This window comes from Carettochelys insculpta, chromosome 6 (genome assembly GCF_033958435.1).
Source record: "Carettochelys insculpta isolate YL-2023 chromosome 6, ASM3395843v1, whole genome shotgun sequence".
NCBI lineage: Eukaryota > Metazoa > Chordata > Testudines > Carettochelyidae > Carettochelys > Carettochelys insculpta.
This window is the reverse complement of record NC_134142.1, coordinates 113520597-113533632: the sequence shown is the minus strand read 5'-3', so window position 1 is coordinate 113533632 and position 13036 is coordinate 113520597. Positions and strand designations below refer to the sequence as shown.

Here is a 13036-nt window from a genome sequence, read left to right as displayed (position 1 = left end):
GCATTTTGAGTGTGTTCATTTGTTAAAAGCACCCCAGATAGCTTGGCTAGTATGAACCTCACTGCCACTTCCCTTCTCTGGAGGGCTTTATAAGGACAGAGAGCATGGCTTCTGTTGGTGAAAGATTCCATGACTAACCTGCCAATCAGAGCAGCTCCCAAGGGAGGCCAAGAGATGCTTCTAGGGCTGTGCATCGATGTGACATGCGGACTCTGACATTGGATCAGAGAGAGCTGGCTGTAGAGGGGCAGATGACCATGCAAGTCATGCCTAAAGGTACATGGTGTCCCCTCAGCCACAAGACTGATTTTGACCTTCCCTTCCTCCTTTGCTGCTCGACTGCCAGGACAGGGAGCAAATTAAGGGGATGAACTGTGAGAGAGGGGGGGATAAGTAATAAACTTCCTGATGAGATAGGGCAGGATGGGGAGCGCATTGGTGCATTTCATCTAGAAATCCCAGCCCGGGATTGAAATCTGCACCATGCTCCAAATAGCCTTGGGTTCTAGTTCCCCTCTGCTTCCCCAGTGGCCCACTCTGTGTCTCTGTGCAGGTGCTCCGGGACATGTGCAAGCAAGGCTACCGGGATGCACTGCACTTCCTGAAGAAGAATGGTAAGGTACCAGACTCTCTTCTTACTTTGATTGTACTTGCTCATGTTAAAGGGACATTGTCTGACTCCTTTAACCCTTTCTGGACCATTCTGTGGGGCTGAATTGTATGTTCGTGGGGAGCAATGTTCCCTATAATTTTTTCAGTCGTGTGGAATAATTTTGTGTGCACTGAGGCGTGTGTGAATGTGTACCACCATTAGAAACAAAAATCCTAGCTGTGGGTGCTCTGCTAATCTTCTAGGTGGCCTTTGAATCTCTTCTGTGTAGCCGCACAAGTGCATAGCTTACAGGGAACAGTGGTAGGGAGGGATGTGCAGGAAAACTCAGGGCCAAATAATTCCTGGTGTAACTCCATTGAAGCTGGAATTGCATCAGGTGGGAATATAACCTCTGATGCTTCATAGCCTGAAAGCAGTGGAATTGCTGCAAATGAATCTCAGGACTGAGGGAACAGAACTCTAGTATTCTGTGCCTTGTCCTGAGAGATGCACCTGCTGCAGCTTTGTTGGTATCCTGTGTTGGTGGTATTTCCATGGTACACTGTGTGCTGGGTGCCACCTTGTGGCCGGCCTGTAGCAGATCAAGCTTACTCCTTCATTTTGCCCTGCACACTTAGCCCCATGTGTATTAAGGAAAAGAATGCAGTCAGGGCTGTCCTGAGGGGGGCCAGGGCCTCAGGCACCCCCTCCCCAATAGAATGGGGAAGGGGCAGGGCCTCAGGGAGGTGGCTGGGAGGGGAGACAGCCCTGACTGCATTCATTTCCCACCTTGTCCTATGGACAGGATGGCTCTGAATGCAGTGTCTCCATTATGTTATGCGGCACTGCTGTGGTTTGTTTCGGCATGGGGTGAAGGAGTGTTCCTGCATCAGTCAAGTGTGGTTACAGTGGTGTAAATGACATTCATGTAGGCAGAGTTTTGCCAAAGGTGAAATTACAAATGTGGCCTTGCTTGATGGGATGGAGCTGTGCTGTAGAAAACCAGAGAGATCTGGATTAAGCATAAATCTGATATACCTGTTTCAGTTAGGATTGTGCCTTCAGTCTGAGTATATAGCAATAAAAAATGTTGTGGAAGCAATAACCAACAGTATTTCAAGAGTGTCCTGGGAGGCATTAGCTTGTCTGGCTGAGAGAGGCTCTCCAGTGTCACACTGCACCCTAGGTGAGCAGGTATCTAACATACCTTGCTATACATCGTTATATATGTAACCAAAATGTCTGCCTGCCATTGGCAGTGGAAAGCCTACTTCATGGCTGGAATGTTAACCCTTCTTGTGACATCAGACAAGGTGAAACCTAACCCTCTCTAAACCAACCAGCAAGCAAAAGTCTGGCTAAATCACCCCAATCCCTCAACCCCCACCTTTCTCCCCAGGTCTCCTTCACCGTCCTCAGCCCTCGCGCCCTCTCCTGGCCATTGAGAACTCATCAGGGGAGAGGGACCCAGAGGAAGAGACAGGTGCTGAGGACCAGCTGAGAGAGAGAGCTGCCCTGGCTGCTGTTGAAGACCACATCTTTGAACACTTGCCACCCAGGCTGAACCAAGGTATGCTCCCTAAGGGGACAGTCCAGACTTCTAGCTGCTCTAGTGAAACACTCCCTCCTCTCTAAGCAGAGCAGCATAGCTCACTGGCCTGTTGGGAAGTGGGAGTTGATGGCTGACCACCATGTTAACTAAGGTACCACATATTGAACTGGAGTCCTCCTGAGCTAAAACCTGGTATCTCAAGGTGACCTTGAGCTCAAGAGTCTGACTCTCTAGTTGAGGACTGTGCCAGCCTCACGTTGGATATAGACTGGGCACTGGGGAAGCTGGGGGTGCACATGCAATGCACCCTGGCTAGTGGCTTATGCTTTCACACCTTCTGGGGGCCCACAGAGACCATGTCCTGTTCTACATGTAAAACTTAGGTTGAGACAGCTGTAGCTCTCGAGTGGTGAACACTCTGTGTAATGCAGACACAGTTAGATTGATGGAAGATATTCCCAGTGACCCTGTTGTCAGTAGGGAGGTGGTGGCCCTGGACTGAGGAGAAAATTCTTGTCATTGTAGCTTGCTTCTATACCATGTAGCCCTACCGGTGTAGTCCCTGAACTATAGATGTGGCCTAGGAGAGTTGGAATGAAAACTCGCTTGCCTCTCCCTTGTTGCGGGGAGAGAAGGGGGTTTCTGGATTAGTTTCTCATGAGCCAGCTGAAGCCAAATACTTGAGCTCCTTGTCTCCTCATTTGGAAAGGTGGATACTCTAAGGGAGACTTTCCGTAGGTGGGGTAATTTTGAAGCTCTTGTGTTCCTGGGAAAGGGGTGGTGGACCATCCCACTGCATTTGCCAGGTGTTGACTGATCTGACCCGTATTGTTCTCTATCCTCAGCCCTTTTGGAAGCATGCACGGAGAGAAGGGGCCTGTTAGTCGGCATCACCAACTTGTTGCCTGTGCGCTTGGCCTCTGCCATGATGATCCCCTACACGCTGCCTGTGGAATCGGCCGTCTCCTTCACAGTCAGGTAAACCTCACATCCCTTCCTATGGTTCTGCTGCCCAAGAGAGATGTCAGTTCCTCTCGGCTGCTGAGTTGGGACATCAGCCGAGACCTGTCTGACCCTCTAGTTGGAAGAAACTTGGTTGTCTTTTGAAACTTGCCTTGAAAATTGTCATAAACTGCCCCGAGCAGCTAATGAACCTTTGAAATGTTGGACTGGGAAGATACAAGAGCGAAACTGGCGTAGAGAAGTGTGGGGATGGCATGTGAAGCTTTCTAGGACTCATCCCATCCCCATGTTAATGATCAGGAGGGAGAGAATTATGCTGTTTTGCTCAGAATGGGGAAGGGAGCGGGAGGAGGAAGATTTTTGATCTGAATTTTGACCCTGTTTTGCCACCCAAGTGGGATGTGGAAAGCATCAAGTCTCAGTGCTCTATTGGTACTGTTGTAAAGTGCTGACTTACTGTACAGTTCCTTTCTGGAAGAAGGGATAGAGGCAGAGGGAAACCACTTTCCAAATCTCTAAGGCCGTTTCTACAAAAATTTCCCAAAACTTTTCAGGAAGAAGGGGCCTCCAGAAGAAGGACTTCCTTCTGGAAGCTCCCGCAGGGGCTGCACTTCTACACGGCATTTTGGAGTCCAGAAGAACGGTGTTCCAAACTCCAAATCACATGACCGTATGCTAATGAGGCATGGAAAATTTGCATCCATGCCTCATTAGCATATTTCAGACTGTGTATTACTATGCCACTTTCAAAGAAAGTGGCCTGTGTAGAAACGGCCTAAGACGGCTTAAAGAGGTAGGGAACGCAGGGATTGAGCGTAAATAGAATAGTCAACTCGAACTGGCCTTTCACATGTGTGTTACCTTCTCGGGTTTTGTGAACTAAATTTGCATGAGATGGCATCAGAAAGGATATGCTGAGCATCCTGCCTCGGGAGGGGTGAAATCCATGAATAACTTGTCACTCCAGGTAAAATGAGGGTGTGCCTTGTAAAGGAAGTGGTGGAGGGGAAGTGCCATCATTCAGGTCATTTGATGTGCTCCAAAGCTTCATATGTTTTCGCCCAACTGGGCTAAGACCCTAGACTGGGTCCACTAGATGTTTTCCATCTCTCATGTCCAAAGATCTGTGAGAGGCCTCTCATCTAATTCTGTCTGTCCCTCTTTTCCTACTCAGGTTGCTGGAATGGCTGCCGGATGTCCCTGAGGACATTAGGTGGATGAAGGAACAGACAAGTAAAGTCTGCAACTATCTCATGAGGGAAGCCAAGAAGAAACTGGGAAGCCATCTCTCAGCCAGGTTCTCCTGCTTTCCTCATAGCCCTCCCTCTGATGCCATCTGGGGGTGGGTACGGCCAGTGGGAGGGCAGGAACAGGGACGCATCCATTTAACCATCCTCTCCAAGCAAGCACCTCTGTTAGGTTGCTTGGTTCTGGGGAAAAGTCCCCTCCCTCCTTGGGTGATTCCATATTGAAACAATCAGGTACAACAGCTGCAAGTGTAGTATGAAAGCAATACTCCCTTGCATCCTGGCTCCATTTCATAGGAGGCCTGGTGACAGCCATCTGCGTGGTGGTTAGCGGTTTAAGGATTCTGGAGACTCTAAACTTCCTCTGAAGAAGATCAGCCCAAGCTTAGAGGCCTCTGGCTGGAGAAGCATGAGGCAGTACTCGCATGGGGCAGTACTTGCATAGCCGGGGTGTTCCCGGTTTCTTTTTTGATGAAGACTATGGAGAGTTCAGAACATGTTCCCATTGTGCATTGGGACAGTGTGTGTGTATGTGTGTGTGTGGGAGACAGAAAGAGAGATAGCAAGTTCAAGATCTTGGCTTTGAAGGCAGAAATCTTCCAGTGGAGGTCCCTAAATGCCAGGTTGTCTCTCTCTGTGTCTCTTCATTGTCCAGAAATCCTGTCCTAGACCTAGGTATGCTTCTGAACAAAAGCTTTTAATCAAAACCGACCCTTTCCATAGAAAGTTTCCATTCTGACAAATCTGGACGTTCCAGCAGAAAACCCTTTTGCCATAAAATTCCCAACTTGTGGTATTGGAAAGAGCTCCAGTATTGCTTGTCTGCATTGTGCTTTATGCTTTGGCACCCCAGCCCTTGTGTGCCAATAGGCAGGCCAAGGCTGAGGTGAGAAAATGCTTATCGTGTAAGTGCTGATTTGAATAATAGTGGTTGTTTGTATGGAAACACCTAGAGGCCCTGAGGGAGATCAGGATTTCATTGTGCTAAAGGCTGGACGTACTGACAGTAAGAGTCAGACCCAGTAGAACTTACAGCCTAAATGCACATGATAGGTGAAGGGCTGGGAGTGGAAGGGGAGGTGTACAGAGAGGAAGAGATTGGCTCCAAGTCTCACAGGCAGGTCAGCAGCATCACTAGGAACTGAACCTGTCTCCCAACTGCCTGTCCCATGCCCTGGACTGCGCTGCTTGCGTGACCTAAACCCCAGGTGTTTCAGTGGTAACCCAGGCTTGTTGCCTTTCAGGCTGTACTACCATTTTGAGCTCCGAAGGACCCAGAGTCTGCCGATCCCCTTGGCCTCTACCTATGGCGACGCACTGCCTCAGTGGATGCGAAGCAACCTCTCCCTGATAGACGTTAAGACGAAATGGGAGGAGTATCAGCGCCAGCTCATGCTGGGGCTGTTCTGCATCAACGTGGACATGCAGGCCTCCATCTTCCCATCAGATGGGCTGCAGATGAGACTCACGCCGGCAGACAGCGTGCAAGAGACCCTGCCGCTCTTCTGAGCCCCCAGCCACAGCGGGCAGCAGGAGGAGCACCTGGGCTCAGTCCTGCATCTTGGCAACCTGCCACCTTTGGTTCTCACCAGCCTGTTATGGAGTTTCCCTGTGACCAGACCAGTGGCAGCCAGTGTAGCCAGTTGCTGAGGGTAAGAGGGGTGGGGAAGAGGAGCCACAGCGTTAAAATGAACATGTCTGCTAATGGTGACCGATGCCTTGACACCCAGCATGACTGTCCCTGGCTGTGCGTTAATGGGTCCAACGGGATCCTCCAGGAGACAGACCTGAAGTCACTAAATGAGGACGTAAGCAATGCTCTAGAGTTGGTTTTAATCGTCTCCGTTTTTAGCTCTACCGATGCGTGGCTTTGTTTGCTGGTTTTTAAACAATCCAGTGCTCTGTGATGCTTCACTGTTTGTGCTACTAAAGGGTAAAGCAGCCTGGAGTGCCAAAGCAGCTGCCATGCGGGTCCGAGCTTGCCTCTCAGTTCTCCATCACGGGAGCCAAATTGGGACCTTTGTCCTCGCTTCCCGTCACCACGTAAAGCCAGCTCAGGCTGCGCTGCTGCCAGCATAGATCTCATGGGCAGTGGGACCGCAGAGTTACTGGAGAGAACTGGATACCCACTGTTGCTGCTTTAAGCTTCCTTCATCTCTTCTTGGTCTTACATCTCTCCCTTCAGGGTCTCCCATTTGGGCTGTAGAGACCTGAGATCCGTAGTGCGCAGACTGGCTGGGAAAATGTTTTGGGGATATGAGATGTTTAGCTGAGATTTTTTTTCAGGAGTTAAGTGCCGGCTTCCCATTCATTTTAATTGAACTAGCGTTAGGTGGCTTTGGGAAATCACTCCCTTCCTCCCCTGGATTGGCCTGAAGGCTGCCCTTGGGGAGGGAAAGCTTAGGGCCTGGAGGAAGGCAGAAAGTGAAGACTGCACAGTGCATGTCATGTCCTACTGGCTTGTGGTGGAATGTTGCAGCAGGTGCCCCGGAGATGAACATCTGGAGGCGGGATGGGTTCCCACTCCAAGGGAGCATGGAGCAGGAGAGCCCTGAAGCCAGTTCTCCACTGGCACAAACAGATGGAGCTCCGTTGTAGCCAGTGACACTGCACCTGCATATGCTTGCGATGAGTTTGGACTTTAGTGATGGAGCTGATGTCGGATGGCTGATCCTAGAGAGGCAGCTGTGTTCGCTTCCCAAGTGGGAGCTGTGTGTTTCCCATTGTGACTAAAAGTGCTGCTGCCCTGATAATGACAGCGCAAGGTGAGCGAGAGAAACAAGGAAGTTGGGAGGGTGAAGCAAGAAGTGCCAAATTGTGTGCAGGCTGATTGTGTCTTTATTTTGTCCCCTAATACATGAGGCAGTGGGGTTACACCAGAGCTAAGCTCTGCCCAGTATTCCACTATTATTGTTTGCACGGATGTTGTCTCAAAATATGCAGTGTCCCAAGGTAACCCAGTAGCATTCCATTGTGCATATGCCCCAGCAAAGCTGCTCCTTTGGCACATCCTTTGTGAAGGGATGGGTGTCTTAGCCCACCTATTATTTGCCTCATTTTTTCACTATGGGGAGAGATGGCTTCCAGTGGAGATGATATGCACTGAAAAAGGCAAAATTGAAACACTGTGACTGTGACAGACAACCATCTTCAAGGTTCCTCTCCTTGCAGTGCATCTGGCTGCACAGGGCTTCTTTCTACCTCTGCTAGCACAAGCAATCTGCAGCAGGCCAAAGCAAATGCATGTGTTCTTTTTGGTGAAGTTGGAGCTGCCTAAAATTCAGCTATATAATATGTATATATAGAATAGTGACTTGTAAAAGGTTCTCAAATGCCATGTTGTAAAGAAGAGGAGCTGCACCCAGAAACGCAGGTGACTGGCCCGTGATAAGTCCCTAACAGCTTGCAGAGACAATTGGAAGTCCAGCAGAGCACGTGTGTCCTGGACCTGAAGAGAAACTGTCTCTCTCTTCCTGAAGATTGTCTGAGTGCTACTTTCTAGCAGCAGTGGCCTGTGTGATACACTTGGTGCGTTGGGAGTGTCTGACTCCCCAAAAAGGAATGTTGTTCTAATGACATGCGCCATGGAGAGCAGAAAGCCACCAGGAGCTCACCAGGTAACCAGGGTGTTTGTTCTATGGTTGCCAGGTGCAAGCAGAACTCTTAGAGTGGAGGGGCCATGATGGTTGTGACCTGTGTTTCCATAAGATTCTGGTCTGGAAACCAACTTGTGTGATTTAGGCAGACTGTCCCTTTGCCAACCATCAAGCAACACTACATATGTGTTGCACATATACGTGCCAGCTCAGTTAATGAAATGGGCCTGGTATTTGTCTCCCCAGTAGTCCAGTTGAGTCTTCGTTAATAAATTTCAAATAATGCAGTTTGGAACAGAGCAGCCATTAGTCAGTATGGGACAGACTCAGAGGAAACCAGGCTAAAAGTGGGGAAGAGGGAGCTGTTAAGTTGTATCTAAGCCCCATCGGTGGCCAGCAATGTCCTGCTGCTAGGTTGCAGACGCTAGTTTGGGTGCATTGGTAATGAACCCCAAAACACATAGCAGTAAATTAAACTTAGCTGTCCAGAGGAAGAGGTCTCACCGGCGTAAATGCTGTGAGATTCGGCTTCTGAAAAGTTCGACATCTTTTCTGTACATTAGTGACCAAAGTTGGATAAGTCCTCCACCTGAGGCCTACACAAGGCTTAGCAGAGCAGTACTCTTGCCTCCCAAGACTTGCATGCTATGCTTCTGTTACTGTAACCTAAAACTACATTTTTCTGGCAGTAGCATCTTATTGCTGACTCATGTTTAGGCTCTGATTCATCAAAAATCCCCAGTTCTTTTCAGCCGTGCTGGAGCCAAGCCAGTTTCCTGTCATTCTCTATTTGTGCATTTGGTTTTCTCCCCTCAACATACATTTGTCTTTGAATTTCATTTTGTTGTCTATAGTCCAGTTCTCCAGTTTATCAAAATGCCTCTGAATTATAGCTCTATCCTCCAGAGTGTTGGCAATCAACACCCCATTTTGGATTGGACATAATTCCATTAATTATTACTCTTTTTGTTTGTGATTGATTAATCAGTTATGTATCCACTTAACATGGTTTCACTGAGCCTGCATTTCTTCAGCTTACTTATCAGAATGTCATGTGGGACTGTGTCAAAAGACTTACTGAAGACCAAGTATATTATGTCCACCATATTTCCTCCCTGTCCACCAGCCCAGTCACCCTATCAAAGAAGGAAATCAGATTGGTTTGCCAGGATTTGTTCTTGCCATATCCGTTCTGGCTACTAAAGGATTACCCCTTCATCTTCCAGGTATTTGCAAACTGAATGTTTTATACATTACTGTGGTAGCTTCCCAGGTATCCACATCAAGCTGATAGGTCTGTAATTCCCTGAGTTCTCCTTTTTCAAGACAGACACTTCATGAGCCCTTCTCCAATTGTCTGGGACCTCTCCTGGCAGCCATAAGTTTGTAAATATTATTGCCGCTGGATCCAAGATTATTCAGCTAATTCCTTCAGTGCCCTGACGCATATAGTATCAGGCTCCATTAATTTGAATTCAGATGGGTCAGAAGATCTGACATGCTCGCTACTTATCCCAGTCTGCATCCCTTCCCTTTTATTGTTTATGGTAACATGGCTAATCATCCAGTCACATGCTGTTTTTTGTGAGAAGACTAAAGCAAAGTAGGCACTGAGCAGTTTTACCTGCTACTGTCTGATATGAGCTAACCTCCATTGAGCAGCAGACTCACTCCTTCACTGATCTTTCTTATTTGTCAGATGTATTTGAAGACCCCCTTCTTGTTCCTGGCCAGCTGTAACACATTTTTTGCTTAGCCCCAAATGTGAAGCATCCAACCCAAGAGGATGCTCTGAAAACTTGACTTAAGAGAAACCACCTTTAATGTGCATCACACAACATCTGACCAAGCGGGTCTTTGCCCATGAAAGCTTATGCTCCAAAATATCTGTTAGCCTATAAGGTGCCACAGGACTTCTTGCTTTCATCACGTAACAATACGGAATGTGGTGCCTCTGGTCCTTGTCAGCATGTGGCTTTAAGAAGTGAGGGAAAACTCCTATTACACTGAACTTATCACCTAGGATCCAGTGCAGGCTACTACCTGCAGCAGATCACTAGTGCTTTCTCTAATGTTCCAAGCCAGGTAGCTTCCATTTTCACATGAAGGTTGCATGTCTTTGGGGAGCCTTCTATAATATCAAGTTTATTAATATAGCACCTTAGCCCATGGCGCATAAGAAAATACGCTATGGAAATACCACTTGCCTGTAATGAGGCACATAATGAACTTGTGTATATAACCAATGACTAAATTATGCTGTGCTATATTCTGCACGACGCTGCATCTCTAGAACTTGCTCTGTGAGCCACAACGAATGTACCACGTGCTGGGATTGTTCAGTGCTGGCCTCAGTGCTACGAGTATTGCAAATTGCTCTTACAGGGTAGGGGTTGCCCAATCCTTCTCTGATATTCAGTGGTCCTGTGGATCTCTTCTTTCCCAAAGTATTTAGCCAGCTAGAAAATCGTAGGGGGCCAGAGAAACCTAAGGCTTGGTCTACACGAGGAAAATAAGAGGATTTCAGATATGCAATTCTAGGTAATGCAATTGCGTAGCTAGAACTGATGTACTGGAAATTGACTTACTTGACTGTCTTCCCTAAAATAGGTTGACTTCTAACCTCAGAGAGATCGATTTCATGCATCTTTACCAGACACACATTCGAATTCAAGGATTGCCATGCTTGCGGTTGTCATCCTTCTGTATTTGTCACAGCCACCACACTCTAAATACATGCCCTCTTCCTCCCCCAGAGAAGGGTACACCCACACCAGTGCACAGCAACTCGGCAAAGCTGCTGCCGCAGGAGCCACACCGGGGCTGTGCTGGAGCCAGAACCACAGCAGGGCCCACGCTGTGGCAGCAAGAGGCCTGAGCCAGGAGCCACAGCAGGACCTGAGCTGTGGCATCAGGAGCCACCGGAGCTGCTGCTGCTGCTAGCTGCTTATCCCACCGAGTGGTGGGGTGCATGTTTGGAGTGGGTGGAGAGCACTCACGTGTGCAGCTCTTGAGGAGCCGCATTTAAAGGCTCCAAGAGCTGCATGCAGCCCCAGAGCCCAGAATCGCCACACCCCGGTGTCTCATTCGCCACATGTGGCGAGTGGCGAACATATGGGACACTGCGAATCTAGGTCGTCCCTTTGTCAATGCAGGGCTGCTACCAGACTACAATAGTCTTCCCTATTTTGTCCAGTATAAAAAGACTGCAGTGATGAGACATCCAGGGCTCCTCGCGGGACAAAGGGATCGTATGTTCACAGGGGCGTGTGGACAAGATTCTTGCTGTCTGCTGTGTGCAGTCCCTTTCTGGAAAATGCAGCAGCAGACATGGCAGTGTTTTGAGCTTGGCAAGTGTCTCATGAGCTCCCCATTCAGAGTGCATAAGTGTGTGCTCTCAAACGAGCTAGCATTTGATTTAAGAAGAGATTAGGAAACAATGGACAAGCTCGGTCAGTCACACGTATCTGCCAGTTCAGCACTGTGCTGAACTCCACAGTGTGCTGCCTTTACAGGGTGTTCCAACCCTGTCCTTCCCTTGTCATGTTCTCCATCACACACTCTGTTCTCCCTGTGGAATTTGTCCTGAATGTGGCTGCACCTGGTTGTTTCTCAACACGCTTCATGGGACAGAGAGAAATGAACAATCTGTCTTTCCCCCTTCCCTCCCCCCACTATATGGCTCCACTACAGTAAATCTCTAATTCATTAACAGCAACGAAGGGTCCTGTGGCACCATATAGACTAACAGAAAAGTTTTGAGCATGAGCTTTCGTGAGCACAGACTCACTTCATCAGATGCATCTGATGAAGTGAGTCTGTGCTCACGAAAGCTCATGCTCAAAACTTTTCTGTTAGTCTATATGGTGCCACAGGACCCTTCGTTGCTGTTACAGATCCAGACTAACACGGCTACCCCTCCGATACTCTCTAATTCATTAGCACCTTTGACCTGAATTGATACACCCAGGCCTTACTGCAGAGTACAAGGAACTGCAGATGCCAAGTACAGGTCTAGGAATTAAACTTGTTTTCTGTTTGTGTTTCACTTGCCTTGTGTAGGTGAGAAATCTGTATGCCAGCTCCTGAGAGCACTGTGGCTAATGAAGTGTGCTTGTGTGCGGAGCACAGAGAGTAGATGCAGAGCACTGCAGGGATTTACTGAAATTCAGAGCAGCGATTAGACCAATGATGATATAAGTGATTGATTTATTTACAAATCAGTGTCACTAGGTAGCACCCAGTCACTTGAAAGTTCAGCATTAAAAATCTGATGTCTTTTATTTTTTTTTCCACCTTCCTGTTTTTGTTTCCTAATGTTTTGCTAAGAATGTGTAACTATTTATTTTGGCAAAAATATACCTCTAATAAAAACTTGCTTAAATTCTCAGCTGGTGCAGTGTCAGTTCTTTCTTTCATCCAAAGGTTTATGAACGATCCTTAAATGCACTCTTAAAACATGCCCTGGAATATCAGCATTGCACCTAGTTCATACAATTCTAGCCAGCCTATTGGGAGGAACTCCTCTTGAGTGCATTGGAGGCAGTGTCACCCAATGGATAGTGCTTATTAGTGGGGTTCTGGGGACCTGGTTGCTGTTACCAGCTCTCACCACTCAAGGAACTGGTAGGGGCCAAGTTGTTAATAAATAAATAAATGGAGATGTGTGAACTTGGGGCAAGCTTCCCCACAGGACAGAATGGTTCTTTGGGCCGCAGCTCAAACCCTTTGGATGCAAAAGTGCGAGAGACTGTGAGGTCCTTTTTATTCCTGCACCTGAGAGCAAGTCCAGGTGCAAGTCCTGTTCAGCTCCAGCAACGTAACTGATGCCAATCACCAGGCTCTTCGAAAGGTTAGAATTTTTTTTAATGAAAGCGGAGAATCTCCTTTACATTACAACTTTCCCTGCTCACAAACAGGGGCCAAGAGAGGCCTTTCAGAGGGGACAGATGACAACACTGTTCCAGGGGACGGTAGACATGGAAGTAAACTCTTGGCTTCACGGAAATGAGATTTTTGCCACTGACTTCCATGGACCCAGGATTTCAACTCATTGTTTAATAAATTATACCAATTCTTGAACTAC

General features: G+C 48.0%; 1 protein-coding gene across 1 annotated transcript in view; it reads left to right on the top strand.

Annotated features, from left to right (window-relative positions):
- The window catches only part of PNPLA2 (patatin like domain 2, triacylglycerol lipase), a 55857-nt gene extending 43517 nt beyond the window's left edge, over positions 1–12340 (top strand). The window contains exons 5-9 of the mRNA XM_074997860.1: positions 554–614; positions 1992–2162; positions 2990–3122; positions 4282–4404; positions 5599–12340. Coding sequence (XP_074853961.1) covers positions 554–614; positions 1992–2162; positions 2990–3122; positions 4282–4404; positions 5599–5863 — 753 coding nt within the window. The 3' untranslated portion in view covers positions 5864–12340. The remainder of the gene's footprint in view (positions 1–553; positions 615–1991; positions 2163–2989; positions 3123–4281; positions 4405–5598) is intronic.
- The last annotated feature ends 696 nt before the right edge of the window (positions 12341–13036 follow it).